Consider the following 26194-nt stretch of genomic DNA (forward strand, 5'->3'; position numbering starts at 1 on the left):
GGACCGGGCGCCGGTTCGTTCGCGGTGACTGCTATGCTTTTAATTCTTGCACGGACTCGGAGACACCGTCATAAATGTACACCTTGTTGCCAATAACGAGCTTGTCAAAATGCATCTTGAAGTTGGGACACCTCTGCTGGTTGGCAGCTCTCAACGAGCGCTAAAAACGCGACGAACGCTTCGCGTCATCTGCCACTTCGCTTCGATGCGCGGCCGTGTCGGGCGCAGTGGCCCTCCAGAGAGCGCAACCATGCGCTCGCGTTACAAGAGAAGGTTGCTAGTGACACGTCGACAGGACCAGATGGTATTCCGATTATATTAATAAAAAAGCTTGGACCAAAACCCAAGCAAACATTAATAGAGGTAGTGAACAAAATGGTAGTGGATGGCAAAGCCCCCAATGAATGGCGATCAAGTAGAATGAACATGATATACAAGGGAAAAGGGGACAAAGCGGACGTATGCAAATACCGTTCTTCAGAAACGCACTGCGATGAGTCTCGGTTAGCCTGAGCAGCTGTCTGTGGAAGGAATTTAGCAATGAAAGGGGAGCATGCCTCTAGCGTGCGAAGATGCGGTAGCGCGCGCGCTTCTTCGCTGCTATCGCGGTGGCCTCATTAATCCCATAGAATCATCGCTATATTTGAATCTAGAAATTGTGTATTTTAAGGTGCAGGCGACAAGAATAAAGCGGATGGCAGAAACAAAATTGTTGGAGCGAACCCACGCAAGCGCATTTCGTACAGCGCTGTTTGTGCCGTCTGCCCCGGCATGGTTTCGTTTTTGTGCTATCGTTCGTGCAAGCGTCGATGTAACTCTGCCAACACACGCACAAAAAATCACGTGGTTTGTAAGTGTGTTGGCGTTGGCCTGGGTGCTTCCAGAAGTCGCCGAACGCAGCTGCGAACAAGTGCCTATATAGAGTACGTGTATAGTCTCGCTTTTTCTGGTCGGCGTCGCCATTACGCGCGCATTGAACGAATTCCAGGACGGTGTAAACTACCATCGTGAGATGACTTTCACGACGTACGACAAGGGAATTATGCAACAATTGCATTATGCAACAGATGTAGGCGATCGAGTTTCAGTTGTAGGGCTGGACTATCTGGCTCATATGAAAAAAAAAAAAAAAACGTACCGGGAAAACGGAGCAACCGCGAACGTAACAGCGGGTTCTACTGAATGTTTGTTCTGCAAAGGGAAAATTAATCCTGCCTCTTTTCATTGCGAGGGCTAGAAGCGCCAGATGCGGAATTCCATCTCATATCGATATCACTGTTTCGCTGTGCCGCATGCAAGCACTATGATCAGTGCATTTGGTGACAAATCCTTTTATGCGCGATCCTTCCTCGAACACACGCTCACACAGTGAATTCTCGTTGCTTCGTACTCGCTTTTATAGCTCAAACTTTCGGTCAGTCTATTAGAACTGCATTAAGAGCGCGAAGAGTGAGCGCGTGTGTACGGCGGTGGTTTTGTAGCCGTGCTCCCTTTGAGCAGTCTTATATATAAATTTGTCGTTATAATAAACTTTTGAGATTCGCGACAAGTATTTTGAAGATGAAGACAATATATCCAACGGTTATTACGTTTAGGGACAAATTGTGCGCGCGCAAAGGGTGGGAAATATATACACTATTGTGCGTTTTTATCGCTGACACTTTCAAAAATTTCCCCGCCTCAACCGGTGGCTCGTTTGCGGTGAAACTGCACACAGATCTTGCGTATTATGGTAACTTTTGTATCGTAGCAAGTTTGACAATGGTACTTACTTAGTTGAGCCGTGCATGATGCCAAAACGTAATCGTCTACGTAGAGATCGGCAACCAAAACCCGCAAACGACGCTTTTTCGCTGAAGGGCGGCAGTGGCGCCATCTGTTTTGGGCACTGGAAGCCGTCACGACTAGGCCGCCGAGGCGAGCATTGCAAACAATATTCTTTAAAAGGTAAAGCCTCGTTAAATCTTCTGTTCTGATATTTTTCCGCTTAATTAGTCGAAAATGTTGTAAGCGCTTCAGTAGAAGCAGACGAAACGACAGGAACGGCATATTCAAACGGCCCGCGCTCCTTGCAACGCTCTCCTCGACGGCCTTGTCGTGACGCTCTGCGCTACCGCAAACAGATGGCGCCACTGCCGCCCTTCAGCGAAAAAGCGTCGTCTGCGGGTTTTGGCTCGTCGATCTCTCGTAGACGCTTACGTTTTCGCATCATGTGCGCCTGAACTAAGTAATTACCATTGTCAAACTTGCTACGATACAAAAGTTACCATAATACGCAAGCTCTGTGTGCAGTTTCACCGCAAACGAGCCAGCGGTTGAGGCGGGGAAATTTTTGAAAGTGTCAGCGATAAAAACGCACAATACTGTATATGGCCACGTACCAATGCTCAGGTATGGGTTTGGTTTATGGGGGTTTAACGTCCCAAAGCGACTCAGGCTACGAGAGACGCCGTAGTGAAGGGCTCCGGGAATTTCGACCTGGGGTTATTTAATGTGCACTGACATCGCACAGTACACGGGCCTCTAGAATTTCGCCTCCATCGAAATTCAACCGCCGCGGCCGGGATGGCACCCGCGTCTTTCGGGCCAGCAGCCGAGCGCCATAACCACTCAGCCACCGCGGCGGCTCTGGTCAGGCATTCGACGTCTCGATACTTCAAACTATTAAGTGACCGAAAATTTGTTCAAACTATGCTGATTAGAAACAAAAGGTAAAGGGGCAGCTTTGTCGCACTGAAATACGCGATTTTGACGGAAGCGAGGTGCCAGTTTGTAAATACCGCAGATTGGAATTAAGAGATTTCCCTGTCTGTGTACAGTACACACCTTACATACCCCTCTGGCAATAATGGCCCTCAGCAGCTGAGATGTTAGAAGAAAAAAAATTAATCTGACATTAACAGGTGATGCAACTTCACTCAACCACATAGCTCAAGCCACTGTTCTGCTTGAGGAAAGATAGGACACAACAGTAAGAGAAGACTATAAATCTATAATAAGAGAAGACTATAATATAAAAAAAGACTATAAAAGCTTGATATTACCCAGTTTGTGCACCCAAAGCATAAATCATGAAAATCAGGTTAAGTCCAGTTCCTGCTCAAAAAGTGCCTTATTTTCAAGAGGATGTAATTTTCCAGTCCAACAGTCTGAAGCTACCGTACAGAAACTGGCAGACGTCTTGAACCTGAAGGCAATATATTAACTGGCCGTGTGATGGTTTCCATGTCATGTTGCATGGCATGAATTACTGCGGAAGACATCGTTTTCTTTATGCTCTTTTACAGTGCAGTTTCGGGTAATGCCAATTTCACAAACTGCCAGCAAGAGCCCAGCGCTACAGAATCCGCCTCGTTTGCAGAGAGTTGCAATCCCAGTAGCACTGCTAGGGCTGTTATCATTGTAAAATACCTACAATGAACATTCAATTCAAAGGGCCTAGATTATAATGTTCAGCAAGAGCTTCCCTAGCACTGTCATCGCTCAAGTGCTGAATGAGGTGGTCGTATGGGTACAAGCATCCCACTCAGTGATGATGCAATTAGAAAAGTCACTACCCTCCTGTAATAAGGTTGAAACTGGCCCCTCCTATGCAATAAAAGTAGGCACATGCAGTGCCCACAATCATCCTGTTTATTCCCTGATTTACATTTTCAGTGGGCTTCAGCACCCGTTTAAGTTGCCTCAAAGCAGTATGTTAGTGAAATTTCTTTGTTTTCATTAGCTTTGTGGAGCATTTTCTGCTGCAATGGCATAAACAGGAAGGCACTATGCGGTTCTGCAGGAACACTTCAGACTGTGATGCGACACACGGCAAGCACTTACCTCAAATATGAGTAGGTTACTCAGAGGAAACAATGTGGTGGTTGGGTATAGTCTTCAAAAAAAAAACTGCTTTGTAACACGGTTTTTCCATACGGCCAACGAAGTTGTTACTCATTTATTCATACACTTCATTAATTACTAACAAGGCGAGTCAGTAGGAGTACTTTATTTGGCAAGGAAGTCCTGGCCGACGTGGGCATAATGCGACTGCCTGTACGCCAAGGTGCAGACTTGTGGGCACATTCTTGAGCCAGTAGCCTGGAACGGGGAATAGGAGCCTTGGACCAGAGAATGCCGCGCCATGCAAGGTCGGCTGCTGCAGTCCCTCCACTAGTATCAGTCATACACAGGGTTGGATGCCATGAAAAGAGAAAAAGTATGCAAGCTCAGAACAATAAAATGCAACTAATAAACCACTAAGAGAAACCCACAAACAAATACACAAATAATGGAATGCATATAAAGGAAAAAAGATAGACATCTCCCAACAGGCTACAGCAGCAGCCCACGCACTCCTGTAGTGGCTTTGCGTATGGACACTAGAAAGATCCCCCAAAAAAAGGATAAAAGGAACATTGTTCAAGATGTGCCAGAGAAATCACACACAAAAAGAAGTGTGTACAACGCAGAGACCAAGAATGAATAAAAATAATCAAGACAAACAATGAAAGAGTTTCTGAAAGGCTTCTGAAGCTGACACACAGGAGGTCACAAGCTCCATATGTTAAACCCAAAACCTTAAAGGGGCGGAGACATCAAATTTTTGGTTGGAGTGTTCTTAGATTCAAACATTGCATACTCTTACCCGGCACGTGATACGTGCTCTGCAATTCAAATATGCACATTAAATATTATCGCATCATTTATACTGAGCGATTTCGGTTTCTGAGTGTCGGGGTGCATTATGACGTCACTCCCAAGGAAGAGCAGCAACCCTGGTCATGTGGGCTCCAAAAGTAGTGACACAGGAACCGCTGCATCGTCTGGTCTCGTACACATGCTGTGCATATCAGGGCCTTTCGAAATGCCGGCCAGTACTGCGATATGCTTTATTTTCGACTAGTTCAAATTATAAAACAGATATTTGAAATTACAACACAAACATGTTTCCACAAAATGCAGTGATGAAAAGAAACATGTCATTCCTCTTCATAATTTATCGCATCCTAAAGCTAATTGAGCATCTCAATGAATGAGGAAAAATCATGTAGAATGGTACAATTAGTCTGAGCCATAACTGTGTTCAAGAAAAAACATAACAGCTTGACTTTGTAAGTCGCTGAACAACAATCTTTCGACTTTTCATTTCTCGGCCTTTTGGCAAAGATCATAGCACTGAAACGCGGCCTTGTGGTAGAGCATCCGCCTCACATTCGGGAGGTGCTGTGTTTGATTCCCAGTGCCGCCGGGTACCCACCGGTTTCAAGATTTCGCCGCCATGGTGCTCAGCTCATCTAGGGTGAGATGCTTGGGAGAAGGGTCTTCGACCAAACCGTTGCCTTGACGGATCAGAAATAAGTTCCGGCGTCAAACAACCCTAAATCCATCTGGTGCGGTAGAAGTCCCATCTTTTTTTTTTTAAACCAGTCATGCACACCTGCCGATGCGTGTGAGCCAGCCACAACGGTAGCAAGAAAATACCGCTGCACTTTGCTCGAAGGAGGTTTGTGAGCGGAGAGAGCTATGGCACATCTCTCTTGAGGCTAGAGAAGTGAATGTTAAGTTTTGTAACTGGCACAAGGCGAGAGTTTTGGACTGTGGGTTTTAACCACGTGGTGACATTTTTGTGTCCGCATTTGACGGGAATTTTGAGGCGCAGGCTATCCTTCCCACGCAGTGCACCCCTGCAGAGCCGAGCACTAGGCCAGGGGACCGCCTGTTCTCATTGGATTAATTGGCTGGTGGACCGTAGGCCGCGGGAATCGTACCCACGACCTCCCGTAGTCGAGGCGAGCACTCAAGCACGCGCCCACGGCTGCGGTGGAGATGCTCTTGTCACAGTTCAGACACTGAAAAGGCGTATGACGTGATGTGGCATTGTTGAGAAACATTAATGACACAAAAAATCGATGAACAGCAGCTTAAAGGGACACTGAGCAGAAATTGAAGTTGGCTTGTATCGATAGAATACCAGCTCCTGTTCCCAAGAACGCCACTCTTACTGAAAACAAAGCTCTTGTAAGGTATAAAATAGCAAGAACCAAAATACAGGTATCGCTGCCACAGGCTGATCTCGCAAGTACAAGCGTGCTGACGTCATAGGACAAGAGACGCCACCTTGGAGGAATTGTCCTGCCTACATGGAGGTCGCGAATCTTTGAGGCTATCGAAGGAAGGTTGCACGGTTCAATATTGAAGTAAGTTTTGTTTTAAAACCAACAGTGCACTTTTATCGCACAAGGAAGACAGACAAAAGGCAACCTGAATGTTGGAAGCAAAGAAAACTGATGCTTGGCGGTGCCACAAGCAGCCAGGAGAGTTTCGATTTGATATGGCGCTTTGCATCTATGAGCTTTGCGTGCCCCGAGGCTTTGTTTTTGACGCGCCTCGATTTACAAGCGCCAAACAGCAGAGGAACTCCAAGTGCTAGTTAACCTTTGAAGGAGCTTGTTAAGGCTGGTCAGGTGATCGCCACAGCCGATGAAAAACTATGATGGCACGATGGTCGGTGATCGTAGAAGGCCGTTCGCAGTATAAAGAGCACTTGTGCTCTTCGCACGCTCGCTCGGCGAAACATTCCCGGCTGTGCCAGGCAACTTCAAACTACTTAACGGAAATCGTTTATTAGGGACGGGAGATCAGGTACAAGGCAGTTAAGAAAAATTGCTGACGGCCTAGCGCTGTTAGGCCAGGATGTACGTAACGAAAGTGCGAAGACTTCTGCATCGGAAGAGTGCATTCACTAGAAGCGCCTTTATTAATGGTTAACCTTGAGCCGTCGTGGCGGAGTGGTAGCACCTCCGCCTGAAACGCTAAAGGCCCTGGTTCGATCCCGAACCTCGGTGCAGGATTATTTTTTATTCAGTGAGTGGGCGGGGGGTTTCAGTGGCTCCCATAGATGCCGCCACCGAATACGTTGGTTAGTGGTTAAGCGCACGCTCTGTTAAGGAACGTTTATACGCCGGCGTAATGCGCGCGCACGCTGCATGGCGACGTTACGTTGGCCAAAGCGAGACCCTCTATACTCCAAGTGCGCTTGACCGCTGACGCGTTCAGCGGCTTCGGCGCACACTGACCGCACTGGCAGAGTGCTTTGAGCATGTCTCTATTTCGCGCCGAATGCGTCAGCCGCCGGCGGCCCGGCTAGACCGATTCGGCTCCGTGGCGAGGTGCGCGTTGTGACGTAATTCAATAGTTTCGGCAGTTGGGCGGAGCTGTTCTTTTCGAGCTCTCGGCTAATTTAATCCATTCAAAGTACACATCTGAAGGTACATGTAAGTGGGCGAGAGAGCCCGATCCAGTGGACCCGTTGGATCTAGCGGAAGCCGTTGAAGCGTAGTGCGTCAGCTTTAGTTTCAAGCCGCCAACTTTAAACGCAAGCGCCCTTGAGCACCCACCCGTTTCTTGTGGCAAAACAATAAATAACTTTAATTGGCCCTTGCAACCGTGGGAGACCTCGATGCAGCCTGCTGCACCGTGCAACCGCGCCGTTAAAGGAATCACAATCCGTTGTCCCCAAAGCCCCCGGTCAGCCTCCGATGGGCGCAACGCGCCGACCTTGTCCTGGCCCTTCACGACTCCCCGCACTGGGGTTATGATATCTGATTATCAATGGCTGCTCACTGAGGAAGGGGGAAACGACCCGCTGGTGCCTAACCTAACTGTGCTCCCTGAAAAGCATCACACGCTCTCTGGGGCTAAGGTCGCTGAAATGTGGGCTGGAGTTTTTGCGAGAACTTCGTCGTCGGGTTCGGGAACGGGATCACTCGTTACGCTGGCAAGACACCGGTGCAAGCGTAAACGAAGCGACGGTAGCGACCCCTGATAGACGCCTTCAACGTGCAGCGGCGGTAGCTTTCATTTCGGCAGCTGCTAGACCGCACCGCTAGCGGCCAGAAGTCACGGAGTCTGCGTTTACGTCACGTTTCACGTCACTTCGTCCTGTGACGTCATAAGAGTTCTCGAGTTTGAATCGGAGCGGTGGGAAAAACTTTTTCCACTTGGAATCCAAATTTCTTTGAAATAAATGCACCTTTCGCTCGCGGACAAGCTGCAACAAAGCCATGAAATGCCGAACTATCAGATTTTGCTAACAAAAAAAAAATTGATAGAGCTCTTCTCAGTGTCCCTTTAAGCTACAACAAGAGTGAGAGCATTAACAAGACGACCTCTTCCACTCTCCCTTGTGACACCTCCAGCTGTGGAATGCTGCCCCAGATGCCGCATTCTTGATGGGACATGGCCCACTTAACTCTTGTGCATGGGTTTCACCACACTGGAATCCCTGGCCGTAATGGACCCAGAGATGCTGACACATTTCAACTAGGAATCCGTGCAGGAATTTCAGCAGCTGTTTCCCTTCTCACTAGATGAAAAGTGCCTGGGCGATCCGGAGTCCTAGATTTGGAAGTCTGTTAAAATTATGCTCACAAGTTTTTGCTTTCTTTTAATGATTCATAAGAGTGGTGGCCATATGTGCTGACATTACATGTGCTTTCACAAAAGAAACAACTCTACTTTGAAAAAATTCTGGAAAATTTCTAAACGGAACACTCTGCATGCTTTCAGGGGCTCCATACACTGCTCATTGTACTGCAAAAGAATACTTCAGGCTTTCAAGAAGGGACCCTTGAACAAGAGGGCTGAAAGGTTGGTTTGCTCATCACTGAGAAGCACTGCCTTTTACTGCCTTTCCAATGAAGGCACACTCTGGCATCCCTTTCGATAGCAGCAATGCCACAGGACAAGCATCAAGCGATTTCCACAAAAAGTAACAGCTTTTTACGACCTCGTCATCACAGCTCGAACCGCAGAGAAACTAGCCTCTATTTGTTTCTGCAACAGCCTACAAGATTGACGGGGCCTGAGAGCAAGATTTACAGATCGATTTTGATGCCACACTGGAGTGGCGTGGCACCTCGCATCAGTATACTGAAAGTGCATGAATTCTGCACATTACTATGACTACGGCTTATTCCACAGAAAATACTTTTGAATGTAGCTGTGTCTATTCATATACACCAGACCAAATTTAATGAGCAGTGTGGCAACCTGTACACAGCCAACCAGTATACACGATGCTCACTTAATTGAAGACAAGAAAAAGACAGCTAGAACAGACAGGCTGCCATGCCTAATACTCATTAGAAGCAAAAATATGTCATGCCAATAAGAACGGACCGTGTGCTGGACACTCGCAGTATCGTTAAAACTCGCAGCAGACCTCTGCGTTAATTTCAGCCTGTCCTTTTCCGAGACTTGACCACTTTCTTGATGGTATCCCTCACAACTCGCCGATTTTTCCAGGTAAACGAAATTCCTCTTGACAATTCTAGGTTGCCAGACACCCTTTAAAACCATCACAGCCCTTCAAAGAAATACAGTAGAACCTTGCTGTTCTGTTCTTGGTTCGTGTAATCTGCAGTATCACAAAACGAAAAATTATGCGTGTTGTGCTATTTTTATTCACAATACAAATTCTGGATAACTTTTTGAAGCGATTCCCTGGTATACATGTCCATAATTTTGCCAAATTGTGAACATAGGATGCATTCAGAGACCAAGAGAAAATACCAGCCAAGCTAGTCATCATTTTTGGATGCTTTGCCCACACGCACCTGAGCACTGCGGAAGACGCCGCTGCTGCCCTGCACAAAGGCAAGGACACAAAGCATCTTAAGAGCAGCTGCGGCTCTTCCACAATGCTCAAGTGTAAGGGGACAAAGTATCTGAGAACGGTAAGAAATAGTTGACGGACTGGACATGCCATGAAACTTCACCCCCATGGAAAACAAAAATATGGAAACAACTTGCAAACGCTAGAAAAGGAACTTTTCAAAATTTGTTCCAGCACATTCACAAAAGTTTTAATGAAGTGAAAGTGCCAATAAATGCCAGGGACTAGGAAATGGTGCAAAAACCTGGACATAGAGCCAGTCACCTGCAGACCAGCAAAAAAATTTTTCATAGGGGCTAATTCAAGCTTGTTGCTAAAACATTGCATTCATAACATCCAAAAAAACAGAAAGGGGAAAAAGGCGGGCGAGAGAAAAAATATAAAGGTAAGGTGGCACAAACCTTTGCCTTAAAAATGCAAAAGGCCTTGTCTCGTACCATTTGCACAAGCTATCATGTCAGGATTTCGCATTCATTGAAAAGCAGTGTGTAATCACCTTGAAATCAGTGTGAGGCAGACTAGCCAGTAATTAAATTACTGTACTATAATTACAGTAATTAAATTACTTTTCTCACTAATTTCTAATGTAATTCATTACTTTTGTGGCCTGGTAATTTATTAATGTAATGAACTACTTTCAAGCAGTAATTTCACAAAAAGTAATTAATTACTAGCAATATTACTTTTGCTGCATACTGAGTCCATGCTTCTCCTCGTGTCTGCCATCCTTTGGCCTCGCGTTTGTGGAGATGAGCATATACAAAGCACAGATGCAGTTTATGGGGGCTTAACGTCCCAAAGCAATCGACTAAGGCTATGAGGGACGGCATAGTGAAGGGCTCCGGGAATTTTGACCACCTGGGGTACTTTAACGTGCACTGACATCGCACAGTACACGGGCCTATAGCATTTTGCCTCCACTGAAATGAGACGCCACAGACGGGATCAAACCAGAGTCTTTTGGGCCAGCAGCCGAGCACCATATAACCAATGAGCCACCGCGGCGACTCCCAAAGCAAGAATAAATTACGGGGGCACTTGAGACTACTTCGATGCTTTGAAGGCAAAAAACATTAATTTTTAATTTATATTGTTTCCTTCCTTTCTAATGACACACCTACTCATTAGCATACAGTCATTAGGTAACACATACATTAAATGAATCATTATTTGCCAAGAAGCAACGCAGTTTTGTGGCCCATGGGTTGCGCGATCGCCTCGCAATCTGAAGGCCCTCAATTGGTTCAATTCTCTACACCTTAGGAAGAAATTTTTCCCTCTGCTCACGACATCATTGGGGGTTGTGGACCACGTTTCCTGGAAATCGACGACGACGCCAGGTATCAATGTCAATGTGTCATATAAGGCGTTCCCCTTAAAAGTGCACAACCAGTAATGGCCAGCACTCCAGGGAAGCGGAGCACGTGGACGAGAGGTGACGTGCGCATAGGCGTCAGCACTGCCTTGGTGAAGAGTCTGCATATCAGTCACAGGACTGGCACGCATCTTCCTGCACTGCACACGATCTCACACACAAACACACTGCGAGCGCTTGAGCAAGTACTTTGACGTCGCCGCACTGACAAGAAGTCTCAACTGACACGTCTAAGAAAGTTGTTCGTGAGTTTTCGAGTTTTTGTGGCCTCATTTGAGGCCCTATTTCTAACTGAAGGGCAACATAGGCAACAGCGTCTCAGCAACATGCAATGTATTTCCACCAACTTGCCTCCAGAACAAATCAATTGAACAGCAGAATTGGCAGCTTCTCGCGCCCCTGCGCACTTCTGGGATGATGCGTGGATAAGCAGTCAATGCACTCCCGCTGTTTACGCGGATGACAAATTCTTCAAAATCAGGATGGTGGGACCATATTACACATTGAACGACGTACTTCTGATTGAAGACTGATATGACAAAGAACTCATCTACATCAGCAAAGCGGCTGCTCAAATTGACTAAAGAGGGGCAAAATTTCTGACGCCCATTTTCAAGCTCAGTGGCGGTGCAAAAAAAAAAAACTAGAAATTTTGCATAAACTATGACCAATGCGCAACATTTTAGCACCGAAACTAAGTAATTTTCATTACTTAAGGCAGGTAATTGTAATATCATTACTTTTTGAGACCAGTAATTTGTAATATAATTTAATTCTGTGATCTCTAGGAAAGTAATTAGTAATGGAATTTAATCACTTTTCAAAAGTAATTTTGCCATGTATGGTGTGGGGTCGGCGGCTGCCTAGGGAACTTCTCAGTGTCCTTAAGTTCTTACGCAAAAAATGACACACCACCCAGTTCCCTACATGTGACAATGTCCATGAGAAAAAGGAATATTGTGACAAAGACCACGAAGCTGGCTGTGGTGCGTTACAGAGCACTCGCGCTAGGCCAACGACCATTAAATTATATCTCTGCCGTCGTTCACCGCGCCTCGCTCTTTGGACGGCAACCACACAACAATATTATACACCACACAGCATTTGCATTGGAGGGAATGGCCAAGAGCATTTTCCATTTGGCTTTCTGCGTGCTAAAGGAATATAGACACGTAATTTTGGTGGCATGTTTTCTTCTCTACAACGATGCAGAAAATACTACTACCCATGAATCACCATGTGATATTTGCCCATCCCCGCTAAATAATTTATAATTGAATTTTTTCTGTCACACTGTTTCAGTTTCAAGAGCCGAACAATTGCTGTGACATCAAAGAGTGCTTTTGTGTCATGTGAGGCATGGAAAAACGCCCATATAATCTCTGCTTCATCGTTATGATTTACTGCAGTGCTGAAGCCAGCCTTCCTCAAGAGCCGGAATGACAACTAATGTGGAAGCAGCGATTATATTGCAGTTTTTCACGTCTCACATGAACTACAACCTCTCTTTGAGGTCAGTCATCGTTAAGCTAGTGAAACTGAAACAGCACAAGAAAGAAATTCAGTTATATATTTTTTTGGCAGCCATAGGAGCATACCACGCGGTAATCCGTGTATAATAATGCCTTACACCTCATTACAAAAAAAAGATCGGTTTGGTTTAGGGGGGGTTAACGTCCCAAAGTGAATCAGGCTACGAGGGACACTAGTGAAGGGCTCTGGAAATTTCGACCACCTGGGGTTCTTTAACGTGCACTGACATCACACAGTACATGGGCCTCTAGAATTTCGCCTCCATCAAAATTCGACCCCTGCAGCCGGCATCAAACACACGTCTTTCGGGTCAGCAGCCAAGCCCCATAACCACTGAGCCACCACAGTGGCGTCATTACATTAAAAAGAAGAAACCACACACCCAAAAGTTAGGTGTGTATGCTCCCTTAAAGAACACCAGGTGCTCAGAATTTCCGGAGCCCTTCATTACGGCGCCCCTCATAGCCTGATTCGATTTAGGACAAACCCCCGTAAGCCATAACCTTTCAGCAAATAACTGTCACCATTTCATTAAATAACTCGTGCCATACCTTCTCTGCTTCTTCGACCTACACATAGAGGAGGTGAGTGATTGAGGCGTCATAATGAAAACCTAAGCAGTCAAGTCGAGTCGCATGGGCAGCATTTCAGCACTAATTCGTAAGTCGCCTGTGTGTATACATGCCACGATTTTTTTTCTTTCCGTGAAACGACCATTTCCTAGAGCAGGTTCATAGTAAAACCTCATTGCGATTTGATGCTTGAAAATTCTTCCAAGTGTTTCAGGATTTTGGTGGTTGTTGGTGTCGGCGGCACGCAGGTGGATGCAATTTCGTGACGACAGCAAGGCTATTGGACAATTGGACCTGCACTCGACCATTCGTTTTGGAAGCGGCCAGTGCCAAGCTGCATTTGAACTGCCTGAGCTGACGTTGCACGGTGCCGGCACCACCGCGGAACTTCACAGAACTAGTGCAGAGTGTGCAGCCAAATCAAAGAAACCTATCATGACCAATCTTAAAGCTGTAGTTTGGGCTTGTTCGTATAGCATATTAGAAGACATAGTGCAGCAAAACGGGACAGAGAAAAGGAGCACACAGGACGAGCGCTTATCCTGTGTGCTCCTTTTCTCTGTCCCATTGTGCTGCACTATGTCTTTTTCTAATATCACCACAATGACCTGTCACACACTGCAACAGTGCCTTGTGAGCTTTATGCACCTCACAAGCTTCCAAACAGTCAAAGGACACCAAGCACATTGCCCACAATGTTCATCTCTTTAAGGGCTCTTTACACCATCAGCTGTAAAAAGGTCTTAAGCTTAGAGGCCTTAAAATTAAGCTTGCCTCTCCAGTTGCCTCATGCGCTCCATTCTAGTTGGCTGCCTGGGTCCAAGCACCTTTCCCACGTAAAACCGATGCTCGGCGAAAGTGGCACAGCACTCATTTTAAAATTCTCACAGAAGGTTGAGGGCTCACTTTGTGGCGCCTTAGAGCCTTTGCTGCCTCAGCATTTTAACGTCCCATTTGTTCAGCCTCTGCGCCAGCAAGCCAACGCCGGACTGCCAGCAAGCCAACGCCGGACTCGAAGCAGGAATCGGGAAGGTCCCTGCATACCACAAAACTGCCAGTCAGTTTTTAAAGTCGTTTTCTGAAAGAAATATGAATTTAAAAGAACATGTTTCGCGGTGCAGACGCCAAAGCGTAATTGCTTATCTCACCGCAATTTTTGCACCTGTTTCAGAAAGCGGATTGTAACAGCACCCCACAATTGTAAAGTGCAGCATTAAGTCAACACTCTACAGGCTTTCCCAGTCGCGGAGCCACAAAAAATCGGACCGCATACAAAACTCATCGCACAAACGGTAAGTTCAACTGGACTGTTGTCAAAAGTTTCCCGCCTTTTTTCGGGAGCACGCAAAAGCTGGTAATTATGCGTGTTTTACATGACCATGAGCTATGTTGGGTTGGGTTGACAAAAGATATAAAACACGCTCAGCGCAAGCTCTTTTCTGTTGAACTGCACAGAGCTTTTGAGCAGAACTTACGAAAAAACAGATCAGTCTTTCCCTCCGGGCCTTTGGGTCCACTGCCGGGAAAGGGGGCTCAGCGCTTTATCTGCTAACACAAAATATTCGCGCGCAAGGAAGTTGACAACGGAATGCCGAGTGTCAGATAACGGGCAGCACTCAGTAATAGAGATGGGTCGCTCAGGAGTGAGCCGGATCTTCTGAGCCGCTCTTTTAAAAGAGCGGGTGAGCCGTGGCTCAGTAAAAGTGAGCGGCGGTTCTTTTGGAGATCCGGCTCACTGATCCATAGGACCGTAGTCCAGCGTAGTGATCCGTGCCGAACGGCGAACTGTCTGTTCCGTCAGAGCTGTGTCGCTGGGTCTTCTGCCGGGTGCGATTTTCGCGCCATCTGTTAGCAGTGCGAGAAAGCTGGTTTGTCGTTCAGTTAGCCGTGTCGAACCGTCCGTCAGAGCTGCTGGGTGCGATTTGCGCGCCATCTATTAGCAGTGCGAGAAAGCTGGTTGAGTGAACGGGTCGCCCGCTCTCTGAACGAGGGATCCGGATCTTTTGAAGAGCCGGTTCTTCGGCTCAGTGAGCCGAATGGCTCCTTTGGAGATCCGGATCTTTTGAAGAGCCGGGTCTTTGGCTCAGTGAGCCGTTTGGCTCCTTTGGAGATCCGGATCTTTTGAAGAGCCGGGTCTTTGGCTCAGTGAGTCCTTTGGCTCTTTTGGAGAGCCGCTCTTCTGGTGAACCGATTCTCTCGTTCAGTGAGCCATTTGGCTCTTTTGGAGAGTCGCTCTTTTGGTGAACTGCTTCTCTCGTGCAGTGAGCCGTGCGGCTCTTTTGGAGATCCGCTTCTCTCTCGTTCAGTGAGCCGTGGGGCTGTTTTGAAGGGGCGCTTCTCTCTCGTTCAGTGAGCCGTTCGAAGAACCATTCAATCAGAGCCGGGTCTTCTGGCAAAGTGCATATTTCTGGGCGAGTTGGTTGAGATACATTCCGAGCAAAAGAGCGCTCGCAGAGCTTGTCCTCGCTTTGTGTTGTCCTGCGGTGTTGTGTCTTTCTTGTCGTCCGTTGTCTGCGAGCGCTGTTTCGCTCAGAACGTGTCTTCTGGCAAATCATTGGCAAAGGATGGCGCTGTTCGTTGACAGCTGTTGTTCGAGCGATGTCTCACGACTCCCACCGATCTTGCATCGTGAGCTGGTGCAACATTTCGAAGGTATTAGTAAAAATACCTATAACACGGTTATTCTACTAATGCACATATCGTTTTTTTTAAAGCCAAATAACTAAACTCTATAGCAGAGGTTACAGTGTAACCTGCTAGTTATTTGGCTTTCATGAAAACAAAACAATATATGCATCCGTAAAATAGCCGTGTAGTAAATTCAAGCATGGTCTCTTCCTTTTCTTTAGAGAGGAACAGGGCCTCTCCAGGCAGTGTTTGAAGATGGGGACGATTGTCAAATGCAGATGATGAAGAGAGGAAATATATCTACATAAATGTACAAAGGCAAACTGAGTTACAGAAGCAGATCTCATACAGACGGCCGAACTAACTCTAACTAAAAAAAAGGTAATTCTCACACAGAGAACATACACTACAAGACCTTACTTATCGACCCACGTGTTAAAGCCTAGGTATATTTGCAGAATTACAAGCCACTGCACGGAGCCTCTAGCTAAACTAGGCAATACCGACTTGTGATTTGTAATGCATTTGCTTGCGTTTTTGTAAGTTTTATAAACAAATAAGTTAGGGCGGCCGTATTTCGAGGCCCGTCCTAAGTTTCGATAACCAATGAAGGTAGCCACCTACAGCCCTGAAGTTTGACACAACCTCGAGCCCAGGGCTTGGATAAAAGAAAAACACAACGAAAATTTCCGAAAAACCTATTATTACGGGAGCCCTTACCCTTATTGCGTGCTCTTTCCCTTCCCCGCCCCATCTGCGCGTCGCCTGCGTCGCCTCTCGAAGGATGACAAGTTTTCTTTCTTTTTTTTCTCAGCTAACTGGCGGTGCCACTAACCCACTGGCTCGTCCCAGAAATATCAGATAGCGGAGGCCCGCGACGCCTCGGCGCCATCAAGAATAGAGACGCGCTTGAAGGAGCCGGTAGCATGCGGAAGGAAAAGAAAAAAAAAAGTGATGGTCCCTGCGCCGCACTTGTGGAGAGAGGGAGTGGAAAGGAAAGAACCACGGCTCACTCGTTCTTTAAAGGAGTTGCTAAAAAGACCCGGCTCTTTCCTGAGCGACCCAAGTGAGCGGGTGAGCCGTTCAAATGATCCGGCTCACTTCAGTGAGCGGAGCCGTTCTGAGCCGCTCACTGAAGTGAGCCGTTTTGCCCATCTCTACTCAGTATGTGCATACCAACAGATAGCAAGAACAAATTACTCACGTGCAACACGATCGCACACTCCTCCCGCCGACCGGCCGTAGTGCTACTGAAAGCAATGCTCGGCTCGGCTCAAACATGAACAGGAAAAAAAAAAAAAGCCGATGTGAAGTTTTTTGATCAAACCAGATTCGACGTCATGGGTTGAAATAATGCTTGCGTTATTTCGACCTAGTTGTAAGCGAGGCAGGATTGGCTGTGAGCGCCCGTACGTCATGTTCGGCGATGTGTCGCGTTTGTCAAGAAAACTTAGCGAATGTTGCAGATTATTGTTACAAGTAATGTTTTCTACGAGAAAAAAATAATTCCGAAGCACAGACATTGAAGTACAGCACTTGTTGTCATGACAACGGTGGGACGCCAGCACAGGCGCCTGCTTGCAAATGGTGCCTCTCTGCCAAGGCAGCCAAGGTTCAATGCGCGCCGCTCGGTTGACTTGCACCTTGTGCACGGTCTTTTTACTTCGCTAGCTCGGCAGACACAAACGGTAAGTGCAGTTCCATTCATAAGGTCTGTGGCGCGCTCCTTTTCTTTCGCGAGGAGGGAACGGTGCATTGGAAAGGTGCTCAGTGAAAGTTGCACGACTCAGGATGCCGTTTCGCAGGTTGCTCGTTCACCACGAGAGGCCACAAGAGAATAGGTTCGAGAGCCCAATTATCCCAGCCCGCAGGAAGCACGGTCGCTCATCGCGCCGAGAGTAGTTCTCATCTAAGAACAAAAGGCCTGATCCGAGGATTATGTAAAGCACGCGCAATACAGCAGCATAGCACTAAGGTGGGTTAATTTCTGCATATTTTGTTCCATGCCTATGTATGCATAGTAAGCTGATTCTTGGATGCACGCTGGCTTCGGCAGTGTGGTCACTAGGGTGCACGGCCAAGATTTAAAGTTGTCTCTTTGAGGCATAACCCTCTTGATTGCGCTATGCGAAATGCATCGAAATATAGCGAAATGTAGTAGCAGGTCTGAGCATAGCTAGAAAAAGGGGGGGGGGGGGGGGGGGGCGGGGTGGATATGGCAGAAATGTATGACAATAAACCTGTATGTATATTGTGTGGCATCTGTCGCCGTCCATTCTGTGATGTGCGACGTTATAGGAAGTTTACGCTTAGTCAGGCATGTTATTGTCTTTTCGTCAACTTCCTTGACAACTATTTTGTTTTGAAAATAAAAACTCAACTTCGGCTTCGCGTGTGCCTTCTTCACGCGACACCACTGCTCTATGGTGAAGCCACCCTACCAAGTTATAAAGCCATCATGTCGCAGCGTCAAGAAAATGGTTCTGAAATTTTGAAAGAGGTCAAAAGTGCCCGTTTTTGTAGCGTCCGTATGTGGTATATAGGTGCGCCGGACCGTGGACCACCACTGTCCACACCGGTTCGTAAACATAGGCCCTGAAGTTTAATTTCATAACAAAAATGAGTATGGCTGCAAAAACAAAAATCTGCTTGGATTTGGAAGGTTGCATGCACACCTTTGCAGAAGAACTGAGGATTGGGCGAGTTGGTGGTTATCCATCGCATTAAAAACCAGCGTTAAAACACACACAAGAGGACGAGACGAGAGACACAGAAGGCGCTGAACTTACAACTGAATTTTATTCGACAGTAAGAAGTCAATTTATACAATACACACACACACACACATGTAAGATTGTCCCGTCAAACACAGATGTACTGTAATCACCCAAATGTGATAAACCACCGGCCCTCAAAAAAAAAAAACATTAAACAAATTTCCAAGGCAGATGCACTATCATCAACCCTGCTACCCACAATGAAGACACCAAAAAAAACATTAAACAAATTTCTGAGGCACGTGCGCTATCATCAATCCCGCTACCCACAACGAAGACACTTCATTCTGGGTAGCGGGGTATATATGTAGCCTTCAGCATCTGTTATAATGTGTTTCGGTATATATATGACGAAGCGTGCCTGGAATTGTTAGGATGCTCAAATACCCGAGGTGCAGTGTGTGCAGTGCAATAGTCTCTGCTTTAATGCCTGTAATGACTTGACCCGAGTTTATTTGGTTCTGTATGAGTCCGACAATTTCTTGCATTTATTCTTTGCTATGAACTTCTTTGTTCAGAGTCTAACCATGCGGAATACCCTTCAAACCGGTCTTGGTTGCTTCGGTTGTGTCTTTGCATTGTTGTTTTATCATTTCTCAGGGCAAAGTTCTCAACAGGCTTCTTGAGTGAGGCACTGCGCTCCACTTGCTCCACACCCAAGGCATCTTACATTCTTAATGACTTCATCATTAAATGCTGTAATGCTTCTGTGTCGCCAATGAACAGAATGGTTGCTAGCCATAGCAGGTGAGTTGTGATCATTTAGAGCAAGTTCTTTTCTCCTAGACTGCTCATTAACTAGGTCAGGTGCACTGTGGTCATTTTCTTCAGTAAAGGAAAGACTCCTCATACCTCCTGCTTTTCCAGTGCAGTAGCTTTTTTATGACTTTTGATAGAGCTTCATTGCTATGTATTGAAGCTTCATACTGATCCCAGGAGCTATAGTCATGAGCATAGTTCCATCAAACCTGCTGATTTCTGGTCTAAAAAGTTTGCCTATTGGCCTCGCTTCTCTCTGATGCGTCCTGAGAGCTTAAATAGCGAACTGATGCACGTGGATTTTAGTTGGTAGCATGTTGCAGTTCCGCATTCCTTCGCATCACATTAATCTATAACAGATGGAGGCGCAGCTTCCAGCTGCTTTTGGAGCTTGGCTCCTAGCTTCCAGTCATCAGGCGCTTTTTGGTTTCTTTTTCAGCATTGGGTGGGGATGCCTCTATCAAAAGAATGGTCAGATTAACATGCAGCTCAACTACGGGTTTGGATAGGGAGGATGGCGGGTTGCCAAGATTTCAATTACTGTTGCAATGCCAGCTGAGTGCCGTGCACGACAAAGCTTTTCAAGTTGAAGAGAAAAGTGCACAGGTAATGCTGGTACGAAATACCGTCGGTGCTCGGTGTTTCTGTCGCTCTAGTGCAGAAACTGGTCGTCTTCTTCTTCAAGGACGTCGGGTCCTGGCTGCTGGCAGTGTAAAGTTCTACACTTTCAGTGTTCTCGGTAGCAGCTTCTGTGGTGGTCTTCAGCTCTCCATTCATACCTGCAGAGTTCTGGATTTTTGGTACCGTCCTTCTGGGAAGTGACCATAGTTCAAGACCCACAAGGGACACCAAGGCAGAGCTATTAACTGGAACCTTAAATGGCTACTGAAGAAAGATGATAGGGTACGTTGGAAGTGCTAGCTGCAACGAGAGCTTCACCTCTTCTGTGATGTTCAGTTCATCGGTACCAATTTCCAACTAAGCTCTCTGCAGTGAGTGCCTTTGCAACTGGGGCCATGTGTCGTACTATTTTCTGCCTTGTCGGCGCCGTGCCCACCTCTCTTCCTCTCTCGGTGCTTCTCTGTTCTCTCCAACAATTGTTTCTTTTGTAAATTAATTTAGTCAGCACAGATCCTTCGATTTGTCAGCAAAGTTTTCACCTCTTGGCTGGACCAAGCTTACCTGCCAGCTGGTACATCTGGTCATATTTGGCATAACCATGGATCCAGATTGTTCAGGGTTATGAACCAACCCCATTACAAGTCTTGGGGGAATGTATAGTATGTGGATAAAAATGTCCACTATTTGTTTGAGCTAGCATGATGGGTGCATTTCGAGCACATTTGATTATTGTGGTTGGCTCAGAATTATGCCTTTACTGTGCAGGACGTGGATGAAAAATTTGCTCGGGATTCTCTCCAAATTCGGCTAGCTGGCACTGAACCAGAGCTGGTGCAAGCAGTGCTTGCACTTGGCAAGGTGAGTGCACTGTGTCAGCTATGTTACATGCATTGCATTAAATAGTTGTCACTGATTTCACTTTGAATTGTTGTCACTGTTTGCCTACTCACCTTTGCTTTGCTGTGGCTGCATAAAAGCATTACAGAAAACATGCTAACAGCAGTTTATTATGAATGACATACGCACTGGGAGTAGTGTGAGGGATAAGTGTGACAGCAGTGGGCAAAACAGTAAAAAAAGAAATGTTTCTCTAATTCAAGTCCGACTTTATTTTTATTTGTTTGTGCCTTTTCCCCTACTTCATACTGTGTTGTAGCCCCTCGGTTCAGGTTCTTTGATTTTGGCTGCATGGTGGTAGAACTAGCCAGGAAAGAGAATTACAACCCATCTGTAAATTTTCATCCTTTGGGTAATGTTTCAGTCGTGACTGCATGCCAGTTGACCTCTGGGATCCTTTTGGAGTTTCTTTCAATCTGCAGTGGTTCCTTGTTTCAGGATCTGTGCAAGTTTCTGGAGCAAGGAGTTGTCCTTGGCACCTTGAGGCACCTCCTGTTTTAGCCCACAGAGCAGAGCAAGAAATGGTGTGTGCAGAATGTCCCCTCTCTGCTCCTAGCATGCGTGTATTCTTATAATTGTCCTGCATTTGATCGACGCATGGCCTTTGCTGGTTTGCATATTTTTCTTTTTCTCTGGTTTCTTTCACATTTTTTTTCTTTTCCATGATTCCATGAGGAGTTGTCAGAATGGCATCATACACATTCATTCGATTGTGGTTGGTTGTGATTGAGCCTTAGCGTAAGGCATAACTTATGTCAGCTTAAGAAGTTTTTTCACAGTCTTTGTCTTGTGGTGTGTTTGATGCCTGAGGTCTGCACGTAGGTGGAGTTTCAAATGTGATACATTCACCCCACTTCTTCATGAATGGGTGAGAAGGAGATTGAAAGAAAGCAAGGAGAAAGTTAATCGAAGTGGCTCACATAACTGACGAGTCAGAGCCCATTTTTTGAAGTAGCCATTCTTTTTTTCAAGAACTGCCATCGTACTTGTTGTAGGTTTGACCTGCGCACTGGTGTTTGTGTGTGATGACCTGTGCTCGTCACTGGGCGAGGGGCAAGTTCTCACAATGGTGCGTCCATTCTTGATGCCGACAGACGCCTCGGAGGTGTCTCTTGCTCGACTGGCGTACGCAAGCACGGCCTTGCAGCGGTTGCCAGAGCTCAGCAACGTCACTGCTGACAGTGAGTGCAAGTGCTTTACTTTGCCACGGTTACGAACCTGCGAGGTCTTGATTATCACCTGCAGTAGTTGTTGATGTGCTTAACGAAGGGCTCCAAGAACTGGGGTAAAACTTTTGAGGTTTCTTGGTTCTTGGCAGTGCTTCCATCTTCCCATGACGGGTACACTGTGTGATGCCTTGCTGCATTTGCCAAGCTGTTATGCTTCTACTTGTGCATTTTGTTGAGTGCAACATGTTTGGCTCATTTTTGGCACCTAGCACAGTCTACTAATGTGCCAAACTGAACGACTTCGAACATAGTACTTAACAGGAGGCAACAGAAGGAAGGAAATGCCCTCTGTTTTGCAGTGCAAGCTCATGAACATTGTTCCTTCATTCAGAGAAGGATCTGTTCCAAGGAAGCTGCACCTGCCATTTCATTTCTGACTCTTGTTGCAGAAAAGATAACGGCCGCTTTGGAGACTGAGGATGTGGACACCATCGCGGAGTTGCTTCTTGCTGATCTTGGGGAGGCTGCTGGAAAGATTGACCAACCTCTTACTGTGGTGAGCTAACAATTTTTTTTTCCCAAGTACAGTAAAAGCTCATTGCTTTGGCCTCCGTTAATTCGGAAATCCGGATGATTCAAACTGACGGCTCTGTCCCAGCGAGTGTCGGATGCTCGCTAATTCAGACGCAATGGATCTCGCACCGGTTATATCAAATGGACTTCCGAATGGAGGCTGTGTTCAGGTATGAATGGTGCGGCAGGAGATCGTCGAAATAGCTTTACTCAAACCTGAATTTCATGCTGCATAGTCGCTTGCTTACTTCTGACTGCGTGCAATGGCAGGCAGGACGACGAACGGGTGGCCTCATATCGGAGAACACTTTGACAGCATAAGTTCTCTTTGATTTGGCTGCACTAGTTTCATGGAGTTCTGCAATGTTGCCGCCAGCATGCAGCATCAGCTCCAAGTGTAGCTTGCCACTGGCTGCTTCCAGAACGAGTGATAGAGTGCAGGCCTGGTTGTCTGGTAGCCTCGGCGTTGCCTTCAAATTACAGCCAGCTGCAAGCTGGCAACATCAACGGTCACCGTAATCTCATACCACATGACGAATTTTCAAGCGGCAAAACACAGTGCAGTGTTGCATGTAACCAGGCCCAGGAAATCTTCGTTTTAAAAAAGTTGTTGAATGTACAGTCGAGCCCTTATATAACGGCCCCACTTAAGACGAACTTTCGGTTGTAACGAACTAGACCTGCGCAACCGTCAAAATATACATTATTTCAATGGCACAAAATCACACGTATAACAAACGTCATTAAGTCCTGCTGATCGGTTACAGCGAACGGACGGTGTAAACCCGGCGCTGCAATGCGAGATAACCTGCCTCCAACCCTTTTGTGCGCTTGGCGTGCGGTATGCTTTCCCAAGCCTCATCACGAGCGAACTGCCCGCCCTGTTTCGTGCCGCACTTGAGCGAGCTACCCTTTCGTTGCCGACGCGACTTCCAAGATCGCCCTCCCGCCCCTCCTCGCAACTCCACTCCTTTATCCTCACCCTCTTCCAAATCCACCCGTGGCCTCTGCGAACAACGCCGCCGCCGCCAGTATCGATCGCGGAGGCCACGCACTGTGAAGCAGGCTTTCCGTGGGAGCCAAGAGGTGGCTGCACTGACACTCACGGACGCCCCTTATTGGTCTCTCCGATGGCGCTGTGCGTGTGTATCCTTAGCTTGATTGGCTTGATTGCCACCTGTGCATGCTGCACGCCCACCCCATCGCGCGCTTTTGTCACTCTTGTTGCGGTGCGGACGTTTCGTTGGCTTAGTTCAAATCTTGGGCCCAGGTTGTAATTCGGGATGGCGGACGGGAACACCGAGCCCACTTCCATTGTGTTCAGCTGTAGAGATTATGAAAGCGGCCTGTGCGGTGGTGACGGCCACTGGCTAGCAAAACTGCTTCCGCAAGGGCGGCTTCGTCGACACAGTGTCTGATGCCGAGCCTGATTCTTCGGAAGATGACCAGCCCAGCGGCAATTTGTGGTGGCGTGTCACCAACTCCGACATGGGGGTCATGACATTGGTTGGAATGATTTTATTTCTGTTGATGACGCCGACACCACGGAACAGTGCACAAACGAGGGCATCGTTTCTGAAGTGCGGAACGAGAGTGACGCAGAGGAATCAGATGAGGATGAAGCTTCGGAGCCAGCACCCATAAGCGTGCCTGTAGCAATGAGCTACATAGATAGCCTCAGACAACTCATCTATCCCAAGGGCCTCGGCGATAGCACGCTTCTGCTTAAAATAATCTGGAAACCTCAATCATCGGATCTGCGCTGCAAAAAGAGACGATCATCGCGGACTTTTCCGCAAAGAAAAATTTTTTTGTTTGACAAGCAGCTGTCTTTAAAGCTCTGGTCCACTTACTACGAACTTCGGGATATAACTAGCGGACGCCGTGTGACGCTCATGTTTGTTATAAGTGGTCTCGACTGCATAGCACAGATGATTTACAAGATGCGCTGAAATGCTACCCATGGGACTTGACTTGACCGCCTAGGTTTACAGTTCTGATGCCACTAACAGCTACTTGCCTCCTGCTTTCTAGACAGAACTGTCATTAATTCACTAATGACATAAGCCGTCCTTTGTTGTCATTAAAGTTGCCACAGTGGCTCAGTGGTTGTGGTGCTCAGCTGCTGACCCAAAAGGTGTGGGTTCGATCCCAGCTGCCGCTGTTGAATTTCGATGGAGGCAGAATGCTTGAGGGCCGTGTACCGTGGGATGCCAGTGCACATTAAAGAACCGCAGATGGTCAAAATTATCTGAAGCCCTCTATTACGGTGTCCTTTATTGTCCGAGTCACTTTGGGAAGTGATCGAAAACAAGCATACTGCTTCACAGCTGCTGCCTCTGCTTTGATGTGCAAGTGTTTGTTTGTTACTGTTAAGTTTTGTGTATCACGTGTGCTGCACCATTTTTATTTGAAACCTTGCAGAAAGCCCCATGTGGATTCTAAGGCAACAAGACGATGCCATCTGCGCTACTTTGGACCTTCTTGCCAACATATTTGGTACAGTTGTGGAGCACTCGGTCAGCAAGGGCAGCAGCCGATCAATTTCGGCAGCTGATGCAGAAGTTGTTCAAGGTGCATACCTAGCCTTCTTCCTTGCATGTGTGCAAGCGTGCATGCTTGTGTGTATGTGTCCTCATTTTACATAAAAATACACTCATGAGATGAAATGCCAGTGTTCAATTACTTAGGGTTTCAGTGGCTGCTTTAGCCAGTTTTGGGAACTGTGGGTACATAAAGCCTAATACAGGGTCATGTGTGGCACTTCGCACAAATGAAAGAATGGAGGCGTTGCAGAATAAAAAAAAGCGCACAATGTGCAGTTAGTGAGCTGTGTGTCAACCCATAGGAAACATGTTAGTCTGGTCATCTAAACCGATGTTAACGAGTTTGATTTAAACAAATTCTTTAAGTTTTGTAGTTCAAATAGGATTCAGAATTCGCCTTCATGATTGCTGGGGCGACGTGCAGGTGAGCATGAAGGCATTCCGAAAAGTCAAGCAGCAAGTTGTGGCGCATGTGAAATTTCAGTCACAATTTACTGCAATGTCTCACAGAGGTACAGAGAAGTCAGAAAAATCAAATGCATTCCAATCTTAAGGTCTGAAGAATTGGTTAACAGTTGTATTGCAGAATAAGCTTTCAAGTTAGTTTCGTTTTGCGAATGCTTCTTTGAAGCAGAACCCGCATTTCAGAACTCGTTCATTTGTGGGAAAATTTGTTGCATTATATTGCACAGTATCCTGAGAGGGTGTTGGAAGTATTGTATATATGTGGGTAAGGACCACATTTTTTTCCACCATTTTGGCAGATTTCGGCCTTTACCTGAAAGCAGAATTTTACTGTTTCGTCATCTGATTATAGTCTGGGGTCCTATAAGAAGTTTGTTTTAGCAGATGTGCCACTATAAAAGGCATATGTGAGAATGCTAAGTGTATCCAAATATATGTTATATGAAAGATTGAATAAGGTGGCCATGCAATGAGAGGACAATTGCAAATGGAACATTTATTGTGGTTCCCCAGGGCTGCCGGGTACCCACTGGAGATAAAATGAGTACAAGTTTTCTGCTGGTCTGGTGCTCAGCTTCTTTAGGGTGAAATGCTTGGGAAATGGGTCTTTGACCCCAC

General features: G+C 46.6%; 1 protein-coding gene and 2 long non-coding RNA genes across 12 annotated transcripts in view; 2 read left to right on the forward strand and 1 right to left on the reverse strand.

The window, feature by feature from the left end:
- The first annotated feature begins 1882 nt into the window (after positions 1–1882).
- On the forward strand, positions 1883–14030 carry LOC144116182 (uncharacterized). The gene is made up of 3 exons (XR_013311770.1): positions 1883–1947; positions 2147–2227; positions 8554–14030. It is a non-coding gene; the product is annotated as an uncharacterized LOC144116182 (long non-coding RNA).
- Positions 3927–17117, reverse strand: LOC144116180 (uncharacterized). The gene is made up of 3 exons (XR_013311769.1): positions 16974–17117; positions 14048–14177; positions 3927–4155 (listed from the first exon to the last, which is right to left on the reverse strand). It is a non-coding gene; the product is annotated as an uncharacterized LOC144116180 (long non-coding RNA).
- A 107-nt stretch (positions 17118–17224) lies between these two features.
- The window catches only part of LOC144116177 (uncharacterized), a 36941-nt gene continuing 27971 nt past the window's right edge, over positions 17225–26194 (forward strand). For 6 of the 10 annotated variants that reach the window (XM_077650890.1, XM_077650889.1, XM_077650884.1 and 3 more), the window contains exons 1-7: positions 17225–17457; positions 17575–17744; positions 20692–20784; positions 21262–21347; positions 21918–22004; positions 22442–22548; positions 24990–25139. In XM_077650890.1, coding sequence (XP_077507016.1) covers positions 24998–25139 — 142 coding nt within the window. In that variant the 5' untranslated portion in view covers positions 17225–17457; positions 17575–17744; positions 20692–20784; ... (2 more) ...; positions 22442–22548; positions 24990–24997. Of the gene's footprint in view, positions 17458–17574; positions 17745–18012; positions 20785–21261; positions 21348–21917; positions 22005–22441; positions 22549–24989; positions 25140–26194 lie in introns of those variants that run through there. The other 4 variants (XM_077650888.1, XM_077650887.1, XM_077650885.1 and 1 more) reach the window with 4 other exon arrangements.

The sequence above is a fragment of the Amblyomma americanum genome, chromosome 1 (assembly GCF_052857255.1).
Source record: "Amblyomma americanum isolate KBUSLIRL-KWMA chromosome 1, ASM5285725v1, whole genome shotgun sequence".
In the NCBI taxonomy this organism is placed as follows: Eukaryota; Metazoa; Arthropoda; class Arachnida; order Ixodida; family Ixodidae; genus Amblyomma; species Amblyomma americanum.